The 27,038-nt window shown below is 40.8% G+C and overlaps 1 protein-coding gene across 1 annotated transcript; it reads left to right on the plus strand.

The window, feature by feature from the left end:
- The first annotated feature begins 4,868 nt into the window (after positions 1–4,868).
- Positions 4,869–25,124, plus strand: LOC104124485 (S-adenosylmethionine synthase). The gene is made up of 9 exons (XM_009636826.1): positions 4,869–4,941; positions 7,679–7,756; positions 11,476–11,598; positions 12,492–12,604; positions 13,233–13,376; positions 14,645–14,863; positions 16,321–16,503; positions 21,627–21,760; positions 25,022–25,124. The coding sequence occupies exons 1-9, from the start codon at positions 4,869–4,871 to the stop codon at positions 25,122–25,124; spliced, it is 1,170 nt and encodes a 389-aa protein (XP_009635121.1).
- Positions 25,125–27,038: the final 1,914 nt, after the last annotated feature.

Genomic DNA, 27,038 nt, shown 5'->3' on the forward strand with positions numbered 1-27,038 from the left:
CACGGCTGCCCCTGGGAACAGCTGGATGCACCTGAGGGCAGGGCGGCGTGGCGGGCACCTGGGAACGGCTGCCTTGGTGCCGTGAAATCTCAAAGTTGATGGCTGACAGAGGTGACGCGGGTTGGTGGGCTCCGGGGGAAGAAACGGTGTCACAAATGATCTGCCGGTGTGTTACGGCCCACCAAAGCCCTTGACAGCTAATGCGTATGTGCCACAGATTACGCTTACTAGGGGCTGTAGCGTCTGGAGATTCTGAGCTTTGTTTATAAATCATATTTTAAAATCCGTATCTGAATCCCAAAGTAACCTTTTCTATTTTGCTTTTTTAATTTTGGTTTTATTTTGCTTTGTGCTGCTTTTTGCCAGCCTAACCAACCTTGCCCCATCAACTGAAACCATTTGGCGTTCATCTTATGTGCCCTTTTCTGTCCCTTGGAGCCGTGAAGCCGTCTTTTGGTTTATGTCCGGGTTTTTATTCTGCTGGCGCGTTTAGTTCACGCTGTCATGATAACCTGTTTGCAATGTATAGGGCTTATAGTTTCCAGTCAAGTTGTGCTCTAACTGAAGTGATTTAAATGCTGCTGCGAAGCGGTTATATTGGAGAGAAATATTTGCATTTTTAAAGTCTTCTGATGTAACTGAAAGAGAATCAGGGTCTTCAGAGGAAACATACCCGAATTTGTCATAGATTTTTTGTCTGGCAGTGTCTTTGTCATCGTAAACTTCATATTTTCAGTTTCAGCCTAGAAGGAATATTCAATAAATAATGGATTTCATAAGAGAAATCCAAAGAAGCCAAGAATCCAAATGTCATGTGAAGAACTCAAATTGCAGAGAGCAAAAACACACTCCGAGGGAGTGAAAATGTTCTAGGTTTGGACAAATTCCAATCTGAAAATATGTTGAGAATGCCGTTTAATTTATAAACAGTCAGCTCAGCTTCCTGGTGGGAATTAGATATCCAAGATGTTCTAGACTGAAAAACATCATGATACGGCATTCTTGTAGTACGGGATGCTGCCACCAGTAAACGGTAACTGATTTCCCTCAGTTCCTGTATCAACTGAAGCTAAGAGTACAGAGGCCAGGTCAGAAATACTCAGTTGAGTACATACCACAAATTTGAATGAATTTTAGTAGACTTTTGGGAAGGAAAGGTCCAGCAGATACATTGGAACTGCTGTGGAAATCTCTGAAATTCATAAGTAGGAGTTGGAAATAATACAATGCAATCGAGTCAATAGTTGGAAGAACCTGTGGAAATCACTCGGCTCTACCCCAGACTCTGCTTAAGAGAGGTGTTTCTTTTACCTCTGGTGCAAGTCAGTTCTTTAATCAGTTGGGGTCTGCTCCTTGCAGTGGGTGGGTGCTGTGGACCTGCCTATATGCCAGAACCGATCAGTGTGAGAGCGTGATATGCCTGAAACTTTGAGCTGTCTTCCTGGAAAGAAGAATGTGAGAAAAGTTGTGAATCCTGGCTGCACATGGAAGCAAGAAGAGGCTGGAGGAAAGAGCTAAAAAGCTGGGAGGCCTCACCTGGGAAAAAGCTTCAGCCAAGTAGCTTTGTAACATGCATATGGGGAGGGTCTCATCAGGCACCCACAGTGGACCTTAGCAAAGAACGGGCTGGGAAATCACCTTGGGAGGTCTTGGTGGAGTGCCAGAAACAGTCCAGAGAGAAGGGTCTGAATACCTTTGCCAGGAAGAACAGCATTTGTTCTGCAGAAGTTTCCTGAGGCAGGTGTGCGAATGAACGGCATTTTCCTTTGGGGCTGACATGAGTGGTCTGAGCTGGAGCATGCGTTATTGAGCCGATTACAGAAGTGACTGAGACACAAGAGCCACTGCAACTGTGAGATCTCAGAAATCACTCTCTCTAATCTCTGTGAGTTGAACTGAAGTATTTTATAGATGATGAGAGAAAACAGCAGAATGGCAGCAAAAATAAATTTGTAAAACAAAAAGGCTTAGGCTGAAATACTGAATTGGTATGCTGAATATAAGCAGAATATGCACAGATTTCAGCTGGGACAGATACAGTTCTGTGGCTCCAACAGTAACTTTTTTGTTAGGTCGTGAGATGCAGAGTGATATTCAAAGTTCAGCTGCTGAAGTGATCCCATTTTTAAAAGGTCTTCCATTTCACCTCTTCGTTTTCCATAGCAGCTTTCTGAATCTGGCGACACTGATGGTGTTTTTTACACTTGATCATGAAACATCAGCAAAAGGGGCAAAGGAAAACATGAGTCTGACAGAAGCAGTTGATATTTCTTGAACAAAATTCACCCATGATAGAGGAATCTTGGCTGGGACAGGTGCCTTGTAAAACACAACCCCACTGTCACAGGCAACGGAACAGTTTTGTTGCAAGGAATTTGGCTTAAATTTTTGCCAACTAAAAAACTTTTAATTACCAATTCTAGTAAGAAGACAAAAAGTGACTTAGGGAAAACATGCCAGATTCTCTCTGGACACCTCTCCTCCCTGCTTCCTGGCCTCAGTCTCATTATGTTGTGATTGCTTTTCTTTCACTCCTCCATGTTTCTGTCTCCAGTTCTCCAGCGTGGGCTCCTCCACTGTCTGCAGACCCCTCAGAGGCGTACCTGCCCTGCATCTTCTTTTGTGTGCCTGCTCCTTCGTGGGTCTCGCTGCTCTAGTCCAGCTCAGGCAACTTCTCACGTGGCTCCTTTTTCTCCAGCATCCTCCTGCCTTCTTGTCTTTTCCGCCCTGGTGCCTCTTCCTTCTGCTCTGGTGTCTCTTGTCCCCATTCTTTTGGTTTCTCCCTTACAAAGGTTGACTGTTCTTTGTATTGTCTTTTTTTTTTTTCCTTTTACATTCAGGGCTGGGATGGAGTATATGTATGCCCTACATTATAAAACATTCTGAGGAGCATATGTTGATTCAGAACAGTGTATAAGACACAATGTAAAGCACAAATATTTTAGAATGCAGCATAATAGGAATTCATGATGGATGAGACTGAAATTCTTCATATGAATGCTTTTCTATGCTTTGTATGAAGTGTTTTGTGGAACATGTAGCTTGAGCTCAAAGAATATTTATCACACAGACTTGGAATACTTTCAGGCACACAAATCTCTCTGTATGTCTAGTTTAATTTTTTATTGTATTATAATAAATTCTGAAGCTAAAGAAAGGCAATGAAATAGATGAGTTAATGGATTTCTTAGGGCAATTCTGATAATCATTAGCTGTGGTTTAAAGTCTTCCTCTTTATTGCTGTCCTTCACACATACTCAAGCAATCATTGTCCTCTGAGAACTGGTGGGTTTTGGTATTATGTGCTGAAAACTTTTGTTCCTAGGATAAAAAAAAAAAAAAAAAAAAGGCAAAACCAAAAGGGGTGCAGATGGTCTCTTTCCTGAAACCGAGTCACCTCTTCGCCTATCACTCTGCAGAGTAGTGGTTTTCAGCGAAGGTGGCTGGCCTGTTGCAGCACACTAGCTACTAGTTGAGTTACCACAGTTAGGCAGTGCCTTCTCCAGTCATTCTTGCAGCTGAAATACAATTTTGCTTTATTTTTTTTGAGGGCTAGCTTTGACTCGTTTGTTTAAGTGCTTTGCCTTCATTACTGCTTTTATTACCTCGTATACCTCACTACTGGGAAGCTTCCTGAAGTGAAGGTGCACTGCTTCCTAGCAGCGAAGACTTCTTTGCAGAATGAACACACTTGTGAGAGGTTTGCTGGTGGCCTGGTAGGGGATGTGGTTTGCCTTGTGACGGCCCGTAGTAAAGCCTTCAGTTGTAGCTGAAGTTGTTTGTACCTGCATCTCAGTACCCCTCCTGTTACACTTTAACATGCTTAGGTTATAGAGCAATGTTTTCAGCAGTGACTGCTGATTTAGATAAGCTGACCTCAGCATAATGTATTGCAGCAGTGTAGAGCTGCTCAGCAGGACGAGGGTCTTTAAGACCGGATGCCCAGTTGTTGTTCCTAGGTAGCTTTGCAACACTGTGCTGTGCTCAGGTGCTCCCGAGTGCTGTTGCACTGCCTTCTGAAATAAGCCAAGGGCAAACTGTGCTTCCAAAGGGGCAGTGCTTCTTCTCTTAGTTTAGATACCTGAGTCCAGCCATTTCCTACTACTATCTCTTCATCAAGGCAGATGGGAGGAGAAAAAGGGTCTGTAAATGGCAAAATCCTAACCATTCACGAGTTTGACACTTACTGAGCTAGGGCATAGCTTTTAGTCTCAGAATTCAAGGTAACTTACAGTGAACACACTGTCTTCATTGCTGTTTCTACAGAGCATGCTGTTGGTTGGTCTACAGCTCCTCACTTGGCCACTGACACAAATAGTATTCAGGAAGAAGAGCACAGCTTGCCACCTGGAGCTGTTACAAACATCTGTTCTTGCATAAAGAGAGAGACGTTTCTGCACAGTTCACTACTGCAGTGGAGTACAATGTATGGATATTATGCCTAGGAGAAAGTGTCGTTTGCCCTTACAAATTGAGTTAAAATCTGTGTACTCTGTTACTATTTTGAAGTGCTTTTTAGTTAGCACTTGGATGAAAGAGTAAGAATGGAGGCTTGGGGAAGTGTGCAAAAGCACTGAACTCTGGCTTGGCTGTGTTGAGGTTTCACATAATGATAAAACTTCTGCAGAGTTTAGTGGGACCAAGGTTAACTAAACACCAAAGTCTTATGAAAGGAGCTTCTGTAGCAGTGCATTGTAAAATCCACACAGTCTTAATCTATTGAACTTTTGAGGAACAAACATGCAGAAGCAATTACATCAGCTATTTGCATAGATACATTAACCTTTCCACTTCACCCTCTGCCTGTGCTTGTTCTGTAGTCCACTTTGGGTCTTTCTCATTTGCAGGCTCGCTAAAGATACTAAGATATGTCAATTCATACCTCAAAAAAAGAAAAACGATTTCTTTTTACCTCAGAATCTGTTGCTGAAGGACATTCTGGTAAGTAAAAATGCTGACTGAATCTTTGCTTTTATTAGTACTTGCACTGAAGAATGCTAGCTGATGAAAGTTCAATCATACCTCCCCCAATGGAGAAAAGAAAGAACGGATTAATTTTTTGAATAGACTTCAGATTAGTGGCTTTGTTTGCTTGACAAGGATTTGTCTTATTTGTTTAGTATGCAATATAATCTGGCATAGACAATTTTAAACTTTTGCTTGAGAGAAAAAAGCATGGAGAGGTCTTCTACAGGTAGACTTGGAGCTGCCACATATACTAGAATTAGAATTTCATTTTTAATTCTGTAATGAAATAATATTACTTTACGCACATGTTTATTATAGGTGATCATTGAACTCTGAATCTCTGAAACGTTTGGAATACTAAGCACTGATTTGCATCAGAACTGCGTTCTAGATACTGCTGTAATACTACATATGCCTCTTTTGCCACATTGCTGTCCCTAACACAAATTTACATATGCTGTAGGCTGTACAAAACCATTGTATTTTCCAGGTCTGGGACTGCAAGACAATACTTCAACTCCAATTGCTGTTCATTATATTCAGCTATTTTTCACACAGATTTGTTTACACAAATATGTATCTAGAAGCTATGTAACTGATAGACTGGAGGAAGTTTGGACCTCCAGCAGACATACTAGTGACTCAGATTTACCCTAAAGGTAGAAACAGTTCCTTTTATGGAGGAACCTTCAAATGAAGCATTTTAATGTTGACTAAAAATAACTTTACCTCTTGGTTTTTCCATAGTAGAAGGAGAGACCAAAAACCTAGTAGTGAGAAAATGAGGGTGATGTCAAACACTGAAGGATTGCAGTGAATTTTTCTTGTGTATCTGTATTCTTAGGATGCTTACTCATTAGGTGGGAATGGCACAGCATGAGACCAATTATATTAGTCTGTCTGTCCAGCACCTCGTGAACAGTCCAAACAGTCCAACAGCTGAAAGACCACTGCAGTGTGTAGCATCGTATCACAAACCACCGCAACCACTTGTTTGCTTCAAAACACTGCACTGTATGTTGTAATGGTGCAAACAGCTGGAGGCAATAAAACTTATCAACCGTTCCGCAATCTTCAGGACTCCTTTTGCCTCAGGGTTGTTCACAAACTAGCCAGATGACAAACTTCGGAACTTGCCATTACTGATTTTATACTTGGTCGCACAAATAATTTCTGGGTCTGAAATTATGACCACATGATGTTTCTGTCTTTCATCTTATGTCCTTGTGTCTTCGAACTGTGGTCAGTTTTTTATCAGTGAAGGTGCAATATAACTTAAGTAACTGACCAGGATTCTGATTCTCTGAGTAAATACAATAGCAAGAAATTTCAGCAAGATAATGCTTGAGCTGGGGATAAATATAGCACAAATAGCTGAAGAGAGGCTTTACAGCTATCAAGTTGGTGCTTTTTTTGTTGTTCTGCTTTTTTTCAAGCCTCTAAATTGTTGGACTTACTTGGCAAATGCTTATGAAATGTACAGTTAAATGTTTAGCTTCAGCTTGATTGGGGAAAACACTAGAAACAAAGCACAGAGGTACTGCTGGTTGCTGATTCAGATTCTGAAAATTATGCCAGTGAAGAAGAGACATGTGCACCTCCATAAGCAAATCTCATATGACATTCAGATCACTGTAGCCTGTGTGAATAAAAGGGGCACATGCATTTTGTTGTGGTCAGCGGAGTTAAATCCAGTTGGCAGCTGGTTACAAGTTGTGTCCCCCAGGGCTCAGTGCTGGGGCCAGTCCTGTTTAATATCTTTATCAATGACCTGGATGAGGGGATGGAATGTGACCTCAGTAAGTTTGCAGATGACACCAAACTGGGTGGGAGTGTCGATCTGCTCGAGGGGAGGAGGGCTCTGCAGAGAGACCTGGACAGCCTGGATCAATGGGCCAAGGCCAAATGTGTGAGATTCAACAAGGCCAAGTGCTGGGTCCTGCACTTTGGTCACAACAACCCCATGCAGCGCTACAGGCTTGGGGCAGAGTGGCTGGCAAGCTGCCTGGTGGAAAAAGACCTGGGGGTACTGGTTGACAGCCAGCTGAATATGAGCCAGCAGTGTGCCCAGGTGGCCAAGAAGGCCAATGTCATTCTGGCCTGTATCAGGAATAGTGTGGCCAGCGGGAGTAGGGAAGTGATAGTGCCCCTGTACTAGGTGCTGGTGAGGCTGCACCTCGAATACTGTGTGCAGTTTTGGGCCTCTCACTACAGGAAAGATGTTGGGTTGCTGGAACATGTCCAGAGGAGGGCCACAAAGCTGGTGAGGGGTCTGGAGCACAAGTCTTATGAGGAGCGGCTGAAGGAACTGTGGCTGTTCAGCCTGGAGAAGAGGAGACTGAGAGGAGACCTTATTGCCCTCTAGAATGGCCTGAAAGAAGGCTGTAGTGAGGTGGGTGCTGGTCTCTTCTCCCAGGAAACGGATGATAGGACGAGGTGAAATGGTCTGAAGTTGCACCAGGGCAGGTTTAGGTTGAACATTAGGAAAAATTTTTTCAAAGAAGAGGTTGTTAAGCATTGAAACAGGCTGCCCAGCGAAGTGGTTGAGTCCCTATCCCTGGAGGTATTTAAAAGCCGGTAGATGAGGTGCCAAGGGACATGGTTTAGCATGGTTGGGCTCGATGATCTTAAAGATCTTTTCCAACCAAATGATTTATGATTCTGTGATCACAAACAGAAATGTTATATCTATCTTATTTTTATCTTTTAGATAAGATGTGTGATCAGATAAGTGATGCTGTTCTAGATGCTCATCTCAGTATTGATCCAGATGCCAAGGTTGCCTGTGGTAAGTACAATACATTCAGAAAGACAGATTAATGACGTAGAACAAGTAACCCATGTTGATATAACATCCTGTGATCAAAAATTCTTGCAATAGCTGGCTGGCAGTCAACACTTCCAGTTGGTCAAGAGGCCAACTCTGGCATACCGACTCAGTGAAGAAGGGAAGGCAGGAAGAAAGCTACAAAAAATGAAGAGAGAAAAGGAAATATGTAGTACGCCAGTACAAATTAAAAATGGTGAAATGTAAGAGGTAGATCAGGAGAAGCCAGTGGTATCAGGCAAAGCTGTGGCTGACAAAACTAATGGTGACAAGGAACCTAAAAAATTTAGTGTAACAGAGAACTGAGGAAAGATTATGTCAAGATGCATTTCTTGATAGAACGAGTAAAACAGTGTTAATAAAATTCAAAATCCAGAAGTGCTAAGTAGATATTTACTGTGCCTTTACAGAAGCAGGGTGATGCCCTTGGTTCACAGGAAGATAAGTGCACAGTTCATTTGAATGTGATTCTGATCAAAGTAGCTGGCCTTTTTCTTGGGACTTCCTGTTAGGACTACCTTGTGTTCTACATGGACGTTGTCACTAGCAACACCTCCTCTCCCAGAGGCTAAGAACATACCACCAAACTGGAATTAGCTGGGTTGCCAATGGGGAATGAACACAGAATGGGAAATGGACACAGAAAGAGCTCTCTGAGTGCAGTCATTTTGTTCTTAGAACAAGCCATTGAGGCCATAGCTACAGCACAGAGGATGAGCTGCATCCCACAAATACAGTGCTCTAATATGACTCTTCATCTGACAAATCTCATGTGATCCTTGATGCATAGATATGAGCAGTGAGGAGACATGGGGACAAGGGTTTAGCGTATGTATTAGCCTTGCTGAAGCATGTATTTCAGTATCACAGGCGTTTATGCTTCCAAAACTGCCGAAAAGCTAGAGATGGTAACAGAGGAATGCTGCAAAAGTGACAAGGACTGAAAAATGTGTCATAAGAGATGTGAGAAACATGATCAGTTTTTCTTACCAAAAAAGAAGACTGAGATGTGACATGATTACATAGATGAATTCCTGATTTCTGTAATCTGTTGGGGGAAAAAACATACCAAAACTTCTGACTGGAGTCAGAAAACTTGAGTGTAGTATTAAAGTGTAAGTCTGGAAAAGATAATTTGGTTGACCAGACACAGAGTTTGCTAAAAAAGTAGTGGGCTGGAGAATGGAAAGGAGTTATGGCATGCAATATAGGGGTTACCGGGTGAAAATTAGAATTTCTGTTTAGTGTGCAGGCCTTGCCTCAAAGTTTCAGAGAAAAATCTCAAAGCATTATGTAAGTACTAGGTCACTGTAACACTGTATTTTACAAAACTATGAAATGTACTTATATACTTTATGGAGATGTTGAAACTAGATTCTATCTACCAGGAGAAAAACATATCTGTGGTTCTCTGAGTTTTATTTGCTGCTTGGACTTTTAGGATCAGCAAGTTTTGCATGCAAAGTTCCAAATTACTACACTGGCACTACCTCAGGACAGAGCTGGTCTCTCTTTGTGCTGCCAACAAACAGGTAGCAGTAAAGTCAATTGGGAGAATACTGGCGGCAAGTAGCATAAACCACAAGGCAGAATATTTATTCTACTTCCTCTCTGATTAAGTGAAGCCAAATGGTTTCTTCAAAAAAAGTCCCTCCCAGTGTGCTCAACAAATAAGAATCAAGAGACAAAATTAACTAACCATAAACCAAAACACTACAGAAGAGAAGGTGGAAGTTTCTACCTACTAATGGTGTTCAAAATATTATTTTGAGGAGACAAACATGTAAGAAATCACACCCCAGTGAAGAGCCCAAAATCTTATATGGTAACTTCCTCTTGGGTAGAGCAGATGGGGGTACTTAATTAAATTAAATTTCAGTCAGGATAGAAAGCAGTCAAAGGTAGCAAGTTGAACCTTTCTTATCCCGATACTAAGAAAGCATCATCATGCCATGAAGTCTTGCATCACCATCAAGCTTTGCTTGGCTGTAATGGGCCTGTCAGAGTTTCTAGGGATTGTTGGTGGTGGCTGCAGCCTTGTTCTTCCATCTCTCTAAGTCCCAGTTCCCTGACTTTGTGTTCTTCCAGAGAGGCTTCCCCTTTTTGCAGTGACCACACTAGAAAAGCTGAGTCCCGTTCTTCTCTGCCTCACACCTGTAATATAGTGTCTCTTCCCTCAGCACAGTATTCACAGCACCACACATGCCTTGTATCTATAGGTGGTCTGCTAGGAAAGGAAGAGCACTGCAGGTCAGTACAGCAGGGGCACAAGAGTGAGTGTAAAAATAGCGGTGCTGTAGTGGTATCACTACCTGGGGTTGATGTGCTGTATATATTTAGGGCTACTGTATTATTATGGACTCTCACTGTGCCCACAGTGTAATTCAGAGATACCATGCCAGCTAGTATGTAGCTTAATAGTTCAATATAGACTAATTCCTCTTGCAGACAAACAGAGAAAGCTTGCCCCATGTTAAGCTCTCGACTGCTTGTCTGGATTAGCTAAACTAAGCTGCCAGTTAAAGCTAGCTGCTGCAGTCCATAGTTGTGCAACTTTATAGCATATTCCTGCCTGTAGTAATTAATCTTGGAATAAAATAAAATTATTCAAATGACAGGATGATAAAAGCGATGGATGAAATTCAGTGTAGGCTAATGCAAGGGAGAAGGGAGCAATCTTATCCCCATATACAGAAAGTAAGATTTCCAGTTCACGGCAAGCATTCAGAAGAGAGATTTTGGGGTTGTAATAGACATAAGTTTCTGTGCAAAGTGTTGGTGCTCAGTAGCAGTAAAAACCCAAGCTGACTGTTAGGGCTTGCTGGGAAAGGAATGACAAATGGAACTGAGAACATCGTTAAGCCATATAAATCCATGGTTGCTTGTCTTGAATACTGTGTGCAATCTGTTTCTCTTTCCCCATCCCCAAAAGGCTATAGTAAGATTGTATGGCAAGAGTAACGAATATGATCATAGCCACACAATGTCTTTCAGTGAATAGCCTAGGCCTCCTCAGTCTGGAAAAAAGAGGATTGAGTTACACGTGAAATAGAGCTATGCAGTTGTAGGTTGTATTATTGTGAATTTTTTGTGATTGTTTGCTATAAGCTTTAACACAAAACGGAAAAGGTTGGAGGCCAGGTAGAAGCTTGAAACAAACAATGAAATAAAATATGAAATGATCCTGCACAAAGTTTGTATTGAAGTTACATAGTTTCTTGCTCCAGGATCCTGTAGGTACTAAAAGTTTTCCTGGTTGCCAGGGGCATCTGGGTGAATTACTGTAACAAAAACCTGTCGAAGACTGGTAATGCCATCTGTTAATAAACGATGTCCCTTTAGCTTCAGGAAGACCATGAGGTGAAATTGTTAGAGATCAGAAAAGTATTTGCAGAAATGGCACCATATACTTGATCTGTTCTTACAGACATTTGCTGCTGGACACTGTGGAGATAGGGTAATTGGGTAAGATGAAAACATACACACACACACCCATGCAGGCATTTTAATGTTCATAACAGCTGAAGAGTAGTTGTGGACAGACCCGTATGTATGCAAAGGCTTTACTCCATGTTTCCTCTGTGAGTAATTCTTTGTTCATAGAACCATCATCAGGATCTCTCTGTGTAACTGTAAAATAGTAGCAGTAAAATTCTGAAGTTTTATCTTTCTTTTTGCAGAGTGTGTAGCAAAAACTGGAATGATTTTGCTTTGTGGAGAGATCACATCCCAGGCTACAGTAGATTACCAACAAATTGTAAGAGAGACCCTTAAGAGGATAGGGTATGATGACTCTTCCAAAGGTGAGCGAGATCCTTCATGTGTTCATTCCTGGGTGTGTTCTGCATGTGGCCAAAGTCACGTTTTTATGATCTTCCAGAAAACAAAATTAAATGTGTATCCAAGCCTAGGAGAAAACTGCACAGATGTTGATACGCATTTTTCAGTGCCTGGTGCTGAAGGAGCTATTTTTAGTTGGCATACTTGAAAAAGACTTATTTTTGAAAGTGCAAGGTACCTCTTGCTTCTCTGATGCAGAAGAACTAGTTTTTGCACGAACATCAGAGGGTGGTTACATCTGCAGGTTTGCACAGTGAAAGCTTTAACACTGATGTTCCTTGTCCTTGGGGCGCATACGCCTATGAAACTTGAAGTTCACACCCAAGGGAACTCTTTATGTATTCTTAACGTATTTCCCAAAGTAGCTTCTTTTCAGCAGTTGAACCCCTTAAATGACTATTCCCTTTCAGTCTTCCCTTTTCATGCATGACCTATACGGCTTTTCTCTAATTCTGTTGAACCCTAGAACCTAGTACAAGAAAAACTGAATACCAGTTTCTGGTAAGATTTTCCACTCTCCTCTTCCAGCTTTAAAACCTAAAATGGTTTGAACCCTGGTCATCATAAGCAATGTAACAAGCTTTGGTGGGGTAGCTTGGAGGATTGTACTTATCCTCTCAGTTTCGAGAGCTCAAGTTTCAACTAACACCACTAACTTGCCCACATCCTGAGATTGTTACATAAATGTGCTGATTGTCTGCTTCTATTAGCAATGCAAAACCTAGTATAGGAAGCTTACATGCTTAGCCTTTTAAAAGTTTTAGTCAAGATAAGTAGATAATCCCTAAAAGCTTCTCTAGCAATTTGTGAACTCTCAAGAATGTATGACCTAACTTTACAAAATTCCCTTCACTAGGACTGGACTATAAGACTTGCACAGTTTTAGTGGCCTTAGAACAACAGTGTAAAGAGATCAAGCATGCTGTCTCCCATGGCAAGAGTGATGATGACATTGGTGCAGGGGATCAGGTAATGGGACTTAATTCCAGGCCCTTACTCAAATTTAGTTTATGCACAAGTAGTTAAAATTGCACTGGACCAGAGCCTTTCCTTAAAAGCTAAACACTGTCCACTTTCTCAATCACCAGAAGTGCAAAAAGGTAACATGGCCCTCACTAATTTCAGTGAAAGGCTTTTCCCATATCCAGTGGCCTTACTGGATAGAGCTACAGTTAAGATGTCTATATGTATATTTATCAGCTGATGACAGTTTCTGGTCTTTCAAGTCCTTTGGGTAGCCAGGTTTTACTTCTTAGGCATCAAATGCTCTGTTATTTTAGTTGTCATGTGTGGGGAGAAGACTGAGCAGTTTTTATGAGCTATATATCTATTAAGCCTTTGCAGTGGATTCTTACGGATTCTTGGGAACCAAACCCTGCTGTTACTCTGATTCTTGCGTATGCAGGTACATAAATGTTATTTCAGGCTGGTTATATGACAAAGTGTATTCACCCTGCATGTTACTGCTGTCTCTTTCTAGCCTTGGGTGGTTTTAAAGCACTATGTGGCAAAGACAGGTGCAGAAATGAAAAGAGAACATGGAAAGGAGTGGCTTATTTCCCTGTTTTTCAATGCAGTTCCCTTTTTCTCAATGCAGGGTTTGATGTTTGGCTATGCCACTGATGAAACTGCAGAATGCATGCCCTTAACAGTCCTCCTGGCACACAAACTGACTGCGAGGATAAAGGCTATGGAACGGAATGGAACATGGCCCTGGGTTAGACCAGATGGGAAAACACAGGTTCGTAACATAGATGCATAAATTGTAAGGGTGAGAAACAACAGAAATCATTTACCTTGTCTGCTACAGAATCAGAATTCATGTTTGTCAAAAATGGTGCTGCCATTTTCACGTTCCAAGGTGGTGTGAGTTTCATATGGTACATTTGTATGTAGCACACATATTTTCTTCAAACCGTTCTATCAATCTTTTAGCAGGTTTCTTCAAAAATAACACTTGTATTTGGCTTCTTTCCCCCTGGAGATTAAGAAGATTAGCAAATTACTGAGAATCAGCTGGTTTTTTTCCTGAATAAATGTCAGCATTCCAGAAGCATGAACTGGGATAGTGCTATGGTTTCTCAATTAAAACAGGGCTGTTCTTGATTCAAGCTTCATATATACTATATCTGATCAGTGGTCAGAGCCACTGACAGCTGTGTTGCAGAGCTGAGTGGATGAGTCACTGAGCCTACTGCAAGAGTGATGCACTTTGGCAGTCTCAAAGGCAGTAACTTCTCTGTCTTCCAGGCTGTGAAATCTGCAGGAGAGAAACGTAAAGCCGTGGCGTTTCCAAGACAGCAAAGTGGTTTAGTCTTAATTTCTGTTGCTGAGTGGGGATGAACTGCATTGAGTTATACTGGTGCACTTGTTGCAGCACAACATGGATTGTGTCCCTACCTTTTGTCAGCAGTGCATAGAACACGTGAATATACTGATTTCTTTATGATGTATCTGTCCAAGTGTTTTTGAAGGGTGGGAAAGTAGAGGAGTCTTCTTAGTCTGTAAGAAAACCAATGCTATGGATGGAGCAATGCCAATTTATACTTGCATGTACATAAAAGCTGTGCAATAGGTAGCAAAGGATACAGCCCCATCATATCATGATCTACAGTTGCTCATTTCAGCAGGGTCTTCCAAAAGTTATTTTTGCTTTACCTTGGTGTTTCACTATTTGAAGTTATGTTAACATGCCAAACCATGAATAATTTTAGCATCTGACAGTAAAATCTTAGGCTTCTGTAGCTTTCTTGTTATTTTGGTTCTCTGTGGTGATACAGGTTGTATCCTTTAGTTAACACTTTTGGTAGTGGTACTTCAGTACTTCCTGTATTCTTACTTTTTCTTTTTAGAGTGATTTTAAGCACAGGCAACAATCCATCATTTTTCATCCCATTTCCCTTCATCTGTTTATTTTTTGCTGCAGAAGACTCAGTGCGATGTTCATTTTCATTTTTCAATGTGCTCTTGGCCTTGAGTGTTCACTGTCTTTTTTTTTTTTCTCTCTAGGTCACAATGGAATACAGGGAGATTAATGGCGCAGTGGAGCCCATTCGAGTGCACACACTTGTGATTTCAGTGCATCATGCCCCGGACATACCTCTACAACAAATACAGAAGGAGCTAATGGAGAAAGTTGTTAAAGAAGTAATTCCAGAGAAGTATCTTGATGAGGGCACAATTTATCATCTCCTTCCAAGTGAAAAGTTTGTAGAAGGTGGTCCTAAGGTATGGCACTTTGAAAGAGGACAGCCTTGGACAGACATGGATTCTACTTTGCCACATGCTTCTAAACGTTCTCTTGAACGAAAGTGTAGTAAACTGATATACCTTTAACGAAGGAAGTCTATACATTTTAAGGAAGCTTCAGTCATTTCTACTGGAGTTTTCCTGCTGGACAGCTGGCGTCTAAACTGAAGCTGTACCTGCTTGGACAGCCAAGTGTAGATCCAATTCTTGGATCTTTGTCCTTCTTCCAGAAAGTATTTTAAATTACCAAAAGCCAGCCCTTAAGTTATACGAGAAAATGCCTGAGTGGATGTATCTCTTCACTTTTACGGTAAAAATCAGAGCCAGGAATAACAACAGATCTGATCTTCTACATTGAAATTATTCAGAAAGCTGAACAAATTTCAAGGCAGGTCTTAATGTATTATGTCTCAATACTCATTAGAATTTGACATGTGTTCTGCTTTCCAGGTGCTGGTAATAGGTAAGCATTGCTGTGAAACTGTAAGAAGTTTTGTTACACGAAACTGTCTAGTTTTGTATAAAGAGTCCAATGAAGGATTAAAACTACAAGGTGTCCAATGAAGGATTAAAACTACAAGGTGTGCGTGTGACTACACTGGGATGATGGAGGGATACTGCTTTCATTGAGGAATAAATGTCAGCTTTACTTCCGTATTATTTATCTGGGGATTTAAAATTAGTGGATTAATGTAGTTTATCCTCTTTCAGGCTGGAGTTTCTCAACACTTTAGGGTTCATTTATCAGCTTGCAGTCACCAGCTTTGCTAATCTGACAGAAAGGCAATAATTCTGTGCTGGTTGAACAAGTTGGATCAGCTCATCAGGTGTAGGAGGCAGACAAAAGTCCATGCAAGAGGGTGGGACTCCATTACTGGGAGCACAGGCAGCCAGGAAGAAGAAAGAAAAGTGGTACCAAGTGGTCCTTGTGCCACTAGTGAACCATTAGGGTGAACTCAGCAAGAATTTCTCAGTACTCTTGTGCTGGCAGCACTGAGCTGCAGCTTTATGAAGCCCCGGCTTCCCAAGTGAAGCTTGTTAACCTTTTAGGTCATATGTGGTCTGTTTTTCAGGAAGGCTTTTCTCTCTCTAAATTCTTGGCCTCCATCAAGTGTTACTGAGTGAATTCATTGGCCAGTAATCCAGAGACAGTGTTTCATGGCTGCTGATTTGATGGGAGCACACTTGTGGTGTTTACTGTTGTGCCACATTCTTGTCAGTCTTCAAAAGTGACCACAGCACAGATGGCTTAGTGCATCTCTGAAAAACGCTCCAGTCACATAAACCTCATTCACTGAACAATTGCATGTGAAGGCGAACACTGTGAACAATGAGTCATATCTGGCAAATACAAAACAAAGCTGTACCCAATAACCCAGTATGGGATTGGGTAAACTGTTGTGTCTCAGGAATGTATTCAATTGTTTGTCCTGCAGAGTGATGCTGGACTGACTGGCAGGAAGATCATTGTTGATACCTATGGAGGCTGGGGAGCCCATGGTGGAGGTGCATTCTCTGGGAAAGATCCCTCCAAAGTTGATCGTTCTGCAGCATATGCAGCTCGCTGGATTGCAAAATCTCTGGTGAAAGCTGGTCTCTGTAGAAGAGTATTAATCCAGGTAAGATCAACTGTGAAAGTAATACACCATAACAGGAAGTCTGTCTCATGTGTGGTCACCCCCTCAGAATACATAGCACCACTCTAGTTCCAGAAAAGCATTTCTTGTACTAGAATGGGGCTCCAGAAAGTTCCTTGTGGGGGTGTGTTATTAAGGAGTCCTATGAGGGAAGCCAAAGACACAGGCCAGGACAGTCCTGAAACAAGGAGTGTATTCTCAGTAGTATTGTTTCTCCAACTCTGTTGCCATCCCTGGTCTAGCTACTTCTTTGCATCATCCTTGCTTTTACTTCTGGTAGCTCCAGTGATCCTCTGCACATGCATGCACACCCAGTCAACCTGGGCCACACAGCACATTACAGACAGTTATGTTAGCAGTGTCTAGATGTAGTTGTGCAGCCTGCTGTCCTGTATGGTCATATTAGTTGTAATTTAAACCATTTTAAGCTGTATTTGAAATTTCCTTATAGCTACCATGAATTCTCTACTGTCTGTTCCTAGCATACTACTATGGTGTAAGGTGTGACTGAAAGCAAAATTCAATTGTTTTTAGGAGTTTAAAACAAGGTCAACTTTCATCAGTCTTATATGCTCAGAAGAAATGCACTTCCTTCCTCGTGCATGAATTTTTGGGACTACTAGGTCTAAGAAGTCAAAACAGGCATTTTATTGACCCCTGGACAGTTTCACCATTAAACATGAACCCAACGTGAATGCTAAACAATTGACATTTGTCTACGCAGCTTGCAGTACTAGTTTACACACATATTTATTCCAAGGAGCTGCTATGTAATAGCTTTAACCCAGCACAACAAATTACTACAGTAAAAATTAGCAGTGATCTGGCTGATGTTTTGCTGCAAAGGTGTGTTTAAAACCTTTTACTTTCTCTGTGGACCAGAGGAGAAGCTGACTGGATGTAGTTATGATCAGTGACATAGTATCCAGATATCCCACTTAGGAACAAGGCCCTTTGCTTTAGATGTTGTACATGTGTTTGATACCTCATTAAACTTAAAAGTTCAGAAGTTAGTCAAGAAAAAGGAAGACTAGGAATAAGCTGAGCACAAGTAATGGTGGTTAGCAAATTGTTGATAATTTTTTTTTCTGAGGGGACAGAAGACATACTTCTGATATCTTGGTATGCATATTTTGAGTGGCATTTTTGAACACATACATCACTGTCTTAATTCTTGAGTTAGGTGGGAATGTTGTTATTCCAGTGATCCCCAGAGATGCTCCTTAAAAACCTGGGCCAGACTCCAAACAAGGCAAGATTGATTTTGTTAACAGCAAACTAGGGACTTGTCAGATATTAGCAATGAAGGTAAAATGGGGGGGGAGAGAGGATGACAGGACAGCAGAAAAGCAAATGTCTTGTGAAGTCATAAAAGGCTGGGTTAAATATTAACAAAAGGAAAAATGTATCCAGTGGAAATGCAAGTGTGTTTTCAGCTCATTAGTGTCTGTGTGCTCCACTAAGACCTTGCCAGCCTCCACTGAGGCTGACAATTGAGCTGACTCTGCTGTGGATATTGTTTCTGAACAAGTTGGATCAGCTCATCAGGTGTAGGAGGCAGACAAAAGTCCATGCAAGAGGGTGGGACTCCATTACTGGGAGCACAGGCAGCCAGGAAGAAGAAAGAAAAGTGGTACCAAGTGGTCCTTGTGCCACTAGTGAACCATTAGGGTGAACTCAGCAAGAATTTCTCAGTACTCTTGTGCTGGCAGCACTGAGCTGCAGCTTTATGAAGCCCCGGCTTCCCAAGTGAAGCTTGTTAACCTTTTAGGTCATATGTGGTCTGTTTTTCAGGAAGGCTTTTCTCTCTCTAAATTCTTGGCCTCCATCAAGTGTTACTGAGTGAATTCATTGGCCAGTAATCCAGAGACAGTGTTTCATGGCTGCTGATTTGATGGGAGCACACTTGTGGTGTTTACTGTTGTGCCACATTCTTGTCAGTCTTCAAAAGTGACCACAGCACAGATGGCTTAGTGCATCTCTGAAAAACGCTCCAGTCACATAAACCTCATTCACTGAACAATTGCATGTGAAGGCGAACACTGTGAACAATGAGTCATATCTGGCAAATACAAAACAAAGCTGTACCCAATAACCCAGTATGGGATTGGGTAAACTGTTGTGTCTCAGGAATGCATTCAATTGTTTGTCCTGCAGAGTGATGCTGGACTGACTGGCAGGAAGATCATTGTTGATACCTATGGAGGCTGGGGAGCCCATGGTGGAGGTGCATTCTCTGGGAAAGATCCCTCCAAAGTTGATCGTTCTGCAGCATATGCAGCTCGCTGGATTGCAAAATCTCTGGTGAAAGCTGGTCTCTGTAGAAGAGTATTAATCCAGGTAAGATCAACTGTGAAAGTAATACACCATAACAGGAAGTCTGTCTCATGTGTGGTCACCCCCTCAGAATACATAGCACCACTCTAGTTCCAGAAAAGCATTTCTTGTACTAGAATGGGGCTCCAGAAAGTTCCTTGTGGGGGTGTGTTATTAAGGAGTCCTATGAGGGAAGCCAAAGACACAGGCCAGGACAGTCCTGAAACAAGGAGTGTATTCTCAGTAGTATTCTTTCTCCAACTCTGTTGCCATCCCTGGTCTAGCTACTTCTTTGCATCATCCTTGCTTTTACTTCTGGTAGCTCCAGTGATCCTCTGCACATGCATGCACACCCAGCCAACCTGGGCCACACAGCACATTACAGACAGTTATGTTAGCAGTGTCTAGATGTAGTTGTGCAGCCTGCTGTCCTGTATGGTCATATTAGTTGTAATTTAAGCCATTTTAAGCTGTATTTGAAATTTCCTTATAGCTACCATGAATTCTCTACTGTCTGTTCCTAGCATACTACTATGGTGTAAGGTGTGACTGAAAGCAAAATTCAATTGTTTTTAGGAGTTTAAAACAAGGTCAACTTTCATCAGTCTTATAATGCTCAGAAAAATGCACTTCCTTCCTCGTGCATGAATTTTTGGGACTACTAGGTCTAAGAAGTCAAAAGAGGCATTTTATTGACCCTTGGACAGTTTCACCATTAAACATGAACACAACGTGAATGCTAAACAATTGACATTTGCCTACGCAGCTTGCAGTACTAGTTTACACACATATCAGGCATTTTATTGACCCCTGGACAGTTTCACCATTAAACATGAACCCAACGTGAATGCTAAACAATTGACATTTGTCTACGCAGCTTGCAGTACTAGTTTACACACATATTTATTCCAAGGAGCTGCTATGTAATAGCTTTAACCCAGCACAACAAATTACTACAGTAAAAATTAGCAGTGATCTGGCTGATGTTTTGCTGCAAAGGTGTGTTTAAAACCTTTTACTTTCTCTGTGGACCAGAGGAGAAGCTGGCTGGATGTAGTTATGATCAGTGACATAGTATCCAGATATCCCACTTAGGAACAAGGCCCTTTGCTTTAGATGTTGTACATGTGTTTGATACCTCATTAAACTTAAAAGTTCAGAAGTTAGTCAAGAAAAAGGAAGACTAGGAATAAGCTGAGCACAAGGAATGGTGGTTAGCAAATTGTTGATAATTTTTTTTTCTGAGGGGACAGAAGACATACTTCTGATATCTTGGTATGCATATTTTGAGTGGCATTTTTGAACACATACATCACTGTCTTAATTCTTGAGTTAGGTGGGAATGTTGTTATTCCAGTGATCCCCAGAGATGCTCCTTAAAAACCTGGGCCAGACTCCAAACAAGGCAAGATTGATTTTGTTAACAGCAAACTAGGGACTTGTCAGATATTAGCAATGAAGGTAAAATGGGGGGGGAGAGAGGATGACAGGACAGCAGAAAAGCAAATGTCTTGTGAAGTCATAAAAGGCTGGGTTAAATATTAACAAAAGGAAAAATGTATCCAGTGGAAATGCAAGTGTGTTTTCAGCTCATTAGTGTCTGTGTGCTCCACTAAGACCTTGCCAGCCTCCACTGAGGCTGACAATTGAGCTGACTCTGCTGTGGATATTGTTTCTATGATAACCACCTTTTCATACTGAAAGGGCAAAATGGATAATGGAAGGATGCAGTGGATGACAGATAATGTGTGACGCAGAATTGTCAGCTTATTGGGTTAATGAAGGACAGGCTTAGTGTGATCTCAAAATTAGCTGAGGGAAAGATAGTCATGATTAGGGCAGTTTCTAATAAAAAACAATTCTTGGTTACTAAGAAGTATATAGATAGAAATGAGCCATTGGACTATACTTCCTGAAATCTGTATAAAGCAGGCACAGTGAGGAAGGCCAGTGAAAGCCACAGAATGGTTTGTGTTGCTTAGTGACATTCAAGCAAAACATATTTTCATCCAAACATACCACGATGGAGGAAAATGAAGTGTATGTTAGCCTGTACTGCAGCAGGGCTGTATTTTGGAAAGGGACTGAATAATAAAAGCAAATACAATTCAGGAGAACCTGTCAGTGCTGTGCTGTGCTGTGCTGTGCTGTGCAGTGCTGTAGCGAAAAGAAGCTAATGTGATCTAATGTGATTCTTGGATGTCAGAAAGCAGCAACAGAGCTCCTATGTCCTCCTTTGAATGAAGTGAAATTACAGGGAATACTTCCTGGGTTACTTTGTCTGCTTCTCATAGCTGTGTTTTAAAAAGTACACAGAAATGTTGGATGAAGTTCTAGAGAGTGCATGGAAATAACCCACTCTGGGAAAACAAAGACTGTGAGTGCTTTAGGAACATGGAGCTTTTTCTCATCTTGTCCTACATAATCTTTTCTCTGAATCAGCAAAAAACCCACAGAAATATTTGTAGATAACAGTCTCCAGTCTCAAAGGTATGAAATCCTTGTGTTTAGCTAAGGCTGAAGATGCAGAATGGCAGTATCTGGTGATTATTAGAAAGTACCTCTTTTGCTTTTAATGAATGTCACTTAGGTCTGATATTTGACCAGGCTGAGGAAAACAGGTCATTTTCTAACATAAATGGCAAATCATATATCCTGGCTTTCTTTATGCAGAAAAGATGTGCATAAAATATTCACATGATCCGTAAGATAAGCCTTCCATTTCTCTTAAGCAAATGGTAGGAAGGATTGTTTTAACTGTGTTTGGGTTGTATGCATGTGTTCTACAGCTATCATATGCTATCGGTCTGAGTCATCCTCTTGCGATCTCAGTGTTTCATTACGGAACGTCAGACAGATCTGAAGAAGAACTGCTTGAGATTGTGCAGAAAAACTTTGATCTACGCCTTGGAGCTATCATAAGGTTTGTGTGCTATTAGTATTTACCGAAGGGAATAATATTTTTAGTGCTTTCTTTAATAGTTTGATGTTAAAGTTTCTGGCTCCTAACCTCATGAAAGTCACCTTCATCATAAATCTATAATTGCTGTCATTTCTGCTCTTCCCTCACCCAAGCACCCAGTACAACATACAAGGGCCAATTCATAAATCTGGTCACAAAATGTACTGAGCAAGACTGGTCTAAGTTATACTGTGTTGTAAGTCCTAGTAACCTTGGTAGTGTGCTACATTGCAGTTCATTAGCCAGGTGGGAGTGTGCTTGGTAAAGTAGAATTAAAATTTAACATTAGCCGTAGTTGGGCTTCTCCAGTCTGTTTACAGGGTTTGTAAGGCTCCCAATCCCTGCCTTATCTAGAAGGCACCAGAAATATTGGCTCTTTCTGAAAGAAGTACCAGGGTAAGTATGGTCTCTCTGCCTTTAATCTTTAGGTGGCAACAACTTGTGAGACAGCTGCCACAAGATGGAAAGGTTCTGGTGCCCTCACTTGCCAAGCAATCCCATTGAAATGAGTGGGACGTTATGTGCTGTACTTTGCCCTTGCTCATGGAGAGAAGCTGACTGTCACTCTACCACAATAGTGGCAGTATGGTGTTTGCTGTTGCTGTTTGGCATATTGGCCATTAGCCCAGAAGAGAAAAGAACACCCTTAAGTGACTAGCTTCTAGAGGTGTAAGTGTAACCTACTTTCTCCATCAGGAAAACCGAACACTGAGACCCTGTCTCTAGTTGACATGTAGTCTTGTGCAGCCTGTTTGAAGTCAACTAAACTTAATTAAAAAGGAATCCAGGTTTCTTAAATGCTTTCTTAAGGTCTGGTGAGGCATTGAAATAGTGTATGTATTTAAAAAACAGAACAAGAATAAAAATCCTGCCACGAGATGAGCTGTCTTGAAGTGAAAATTCACTTGTGATCAGAAGCGTCTCTGAGGCTACCATGCAGTCAGAGAGGACAAGAAAACCCAAACATTGCCTCCTGCAGCCAACCCAGCTATAATGCTTTCTGGAATATTTCTGGACCTGAAAAAGCAGGTCTTTTAGACAAATATAATCCTTACACTTAAAGAAGCATGGGAATTACCCTTTTCTTTAAGAGAAGAAAGGGCTGGAGGAGACAAGCGGACCAGCACCTGTCTTTACCAGCAGTTACCCACCTACATTCTAGGGAGCTGTAATTTCACCCTACCATTTTTAATTCTTTTTCTCCCTTTCGTGGCTGACTCATACGATTCTTTACGTGAACTTTCAGGAGGTAGAGCTTCTTGCCTATTTGCAGTACAGCTTCCTAGGACATAATGGTACAGGCTTATCTTCTCAGTCCTGAAGAACTTTTGAATGTCTTTGCAGATTTTCACCAAACTTCACAGGCTGGACTTCTTAAAAGTTTCATGAAATATGGATCTAATGGATAGAAACACTCTCTCTTCCCTCTTTTAAGGGAGCAGCCACACTGTGAGTTCACCCCTTATTATGTGATGAGGGAGCTCAAGCCTGAGATAGATACCAGCAAGAACTGGACTCCATGCACAGAGGAACCACTTTGTCACGTTGAGAAATGTGGATTTTAAAACCTCTGTTCTAAAATGCTAACACATACATGTTAGTGCTCTCATTATTTGAGGAAAATGCTTTTAATGATTCACTTCTCTTTTAAATCCAGAGCTATTAATATCATTCTAGTGTCTATATTGTGGAGGAATCTTAAACATATTTGACTCCAAGGGGAGAAGTGTTAACATATTAGCGAAGAGGAAGTCTCTTTTTTTTCCTTAAAAAAGGAAAGGCATTTCTGACAAGCTCTATCAACATTCTGCTGGTGTGGCCACCCTTCTGCACTCCTTTTCAGAATGTTTCCTGAACATACATCCTGAGAGTAGAGCTGACCTTTATTTTTAATAGTCTGAGGTAATGCAAGGCGTTATGGCAACTTCTGTTGCTAGGTGATATTTTCCAAGTGTTACCAGCTCAAAATTCATCTTTGCCTTTGTCATTATGGCAGTTCATCACCATCAGTAATTTCTGTGGTGGTTCCCAGACCCATTCCTTGATTCGGTGTGCTCAAAAATGCTGCATTTTTAAAATACATTATCATAGCCCTGGAAGTGGTGAAGGCAGTAAGAAGGGAAGAAAGCAGGCAAAAAAATATGAGCATTGTTTAGTGAATATTTCCTTGTTAAACATCACCTCACAATCTTTAAAATTCTGTAAATGGTGCTGGTTATCCATTCTGATCAACTATGCACGGAAGTACTTAATTATGTCCTACTTTTCATTTAGTCAGCACTCATATTTCGATGGCTTTTGTATTAGGGTCAAGCACAAATGACTGCAATAGCTAGTGGAGCATGTGATCATGTTGCACAAAATTTTACTTGAAACAAGGCTTAGCTGCTGTACATCATAAATGACCCTGTGAATGTGAGAATGTGTAATCTCTTCACCATCTGAAACGTACCCGTTATCCTGTTAGTGTTTGTGCTTCTTTCCTTACTTTGCCATTCCCCCACCAATTTTCTCTCCAGCAGCTTATGATATGAATCATAGTACCAACGTAATACCAAATAGAGAAAAGCCCAAGTAGAAGAAAATGTTTCAGGCCTTTCATGAAATGGAGAGAAACTTCTGTGCAGATACCTATGGCTAACCATTTAGCACAGCTGCAATCTGCTATATTGTGGAGGCTAAAAAGCAATAATCGTGACTTTCACCTTCATTATTTATCTAGTCATAATCAGTGTTAATCCCTACTCTAAATAGTGACTTTGTGCACCTATATAAGCAGTTAAACCTCCACAGTTACTCAGGCTACTAGATCATCGTCTTTGGCTGCTTCCTTGTCTTTCTGGCACAGTAGCATTAGAAAATATTCTGTATTACCCTTGCAATAATAGAAAACACATTGATGCTTGCACAGGTATGGCTGAACTTTATTCCAATTGTAATGCTTCTGCATTGTTATGCTTATAAAGCCTAACTGCATACTTACCACATCTCTGATACATTTGAAGAAAGCTGTTTCTAGTCACTTCAAAACTGAAACCATCAGCTCACTACCTTTTCCTGCTGTAAATCTGGGTGACTGGGCAAGGAAATAACACATAGGTTTTATTGCCTATCCTCCAGGGATAATACTGATTATCCCTCTGATGTGTCTAACTCATAATATATATTGAAGTAGCGTTAAGTGTAAGACTTGCTTTTTTTTTTTTTTCTCTTTTTGTTAAGGGAGCTGGATTTGAAGAGGCCCATCTATCAAAAAACAGCATGCTATGGGCACTTTGGGAGAGAAGAATTTACATGGGAAATACCCAAAAAACTTGTGTATTAAGCTTTTCAGAACACTTCATGTAACTGACAGGTGGTTTAATAATCAGGTAAAATTTCAAGTTGTTCAAGACCATATCTACTCTTTTTTAAATGACATTCTGTAGTTAACAGATTCACTGAAAATTATTTGTATTTAATTTCTAACTTTCATAGTGGCCTTACACTTTAAATGAATGCTGCTTTATCTAACATACTTTTCAGTTTTGTCTTTGGTAACATATGAACAATTTAGGCCTTTGGCCGCAATCGGACATTAAGTGCACAGATAGTTGTGGAAGTTGAAGTCATTCCTGTTCTGCCAGGGAAGCCCACTACTGCTTACCTGGTTAACTTTGTACTGAAGTGGATGAAGTTGGTGAGGTAACTTCCAATAGCTTCCTGTGAGAGGAAGTAATAACACAAATTGCCATAATTCTTTGGCCAGGACTTCCACAACTACAGCTTTAGTTATGGTCCTTCTAGTCCAAGCAAATGAGTAAAAATACCCATTTCGGAACATTGTTCATTGTAACCCAAAATATACTTAGCTGTGACGTAGTGTTCTCGGTTTGCTTTTAACATTATAGTTTTGTAGGTGTATCTGTGATGAACTCCTATGTTGTAAATCTTTTACTCATTTATATTTATTCCTTCTCAAACTGAAATTTTCCATGAATTGGAATTGGCTGTATAGTCTCAATTAAGTTTCATTTGGCCACTTCTGAAATGTAAACAAAATTTGTAAAGAACACATTGCCTTCCTTTGACTTCTCTGGCTGAAAGCACAAAATGGGGAGAGAGAATTTAAAATCATTTAGCTTGTCTTCAAGGACTAGAGAGGATTAAAAGGCTTGTATACAGAAAGTAGCAATTCTGGCAAGAAAATTTATCATCAAATTGTAAACTAAGACAGAATGTTGGAATGCTGTAACTGCTCTTACTTAATATGAGTGGATTTTAATAGACAATTAGGCAATATGGCTAACCCCGTCCCCAATAAGAGGAAAACATAGGCTTTAGTGGTAAAACTAATCAAATACAAGTAGTAGAATATAACATAAGCAAGTTTTAAGAAGCTGCTTCCTTTCACATAAAGACTGATTGATCCAATGCTCCTTTGATAGACCAGAGTGGAAGTGAGATGATTGCACAGCTATACCTACACCTAACTCAATCTAACACAGTAGTGCTGCAGTCAGTGTTGTGACCTACAAAAAAGGCTTTTTTTCCTTCCATAAGAAAACCAAATTCTTTCCTGGAATAAAACCTGCAATTCTTTTCTGTTTTTTTTTTCAGTTTTTTGTTTCATGACGAATTTTCCTTTTTAACACAGGACCCTGGACCCTGTCTTTGCCTGAAATCAGGATGCTAATCCAGTTCAGTATGCATATGGCCATGTAGGCATAAAATATGTCATCAACCTTTATTAAAATTTGTTCAAATTGGTATCGTCTAGGAAAGAGTAATGTAGCTTAATAAAAATTTTGAAATGTCAGAATAACTTCCACTTTTAGTAGTACAGGGGTACAATGTTTAAATGGCAAGGGATTGCAAGAGATGACTATACAGTAAACTAACCATAATGACCTTTTGAAAGAGATTTCAGTAAATGGGCATATAGTCTCAATTACATCTAGTATTGATTTCACTGTCATGATACTTCACCTTTCCAAAGTTGAATAGTGCTTTGGTAAGAAGCTGTGATGCTTTGTCAAAGGAGAAGACCATTTTGATATAGAAAACATGTCTTGTTAAGTTTAACGAGGAAATGATTTGTTCAATGGAGCTGTCTCTTAATCACTGCTCATTGTAACAAAAAAAAAAATAAAAAAATCAGAGAAACAAAAGCAGAGCCTAGGCCTTTCTAACTGTTTGACAGCTGGACCCTACATGAGGCAAATTGGATCATGGGGTATCTCAGACAAAAAGAACACAT

This window comes from Egretta garzetta, unplaced genomic scaffold (assembly GCF_000687185.1).
Source record: "Egretta garzetta isolate BGI_Z169 unplaced genomic scaffold, ASM68718v1 scaffold604, whole genome shotgun sequence".
In the NCBI taxonomy this organism is placed as follows: Eukaryota; Metazoa; Chordata; class Aves; order Pelecaniformes; family Ardeidae; genus Egretta; species Egretta garzetta.

Coding starts and splice junctions, on each gene's coding strand:
- LOC104124485 (XM_009636826.1), top strand. CDS start 4,869: ATGTCAATTCATACCTCAAAAAAAGAAAAACGATTTCTTTTTACCTCA. Junction 11,599..12,491: donor GTATGATGACTCTTCCAAAG/GTGAGCGAGATC, acceptor TCCCTTCACTAG/GACTGGACTATAAGACTTGC. Junction 14,864..16,320: donor TTGTAGAAGGTGGTCCTAAG/GTATGGCACTTT, acceptor TTTGTCCTGCAG/AGTGATGCTGGACTGACTGG.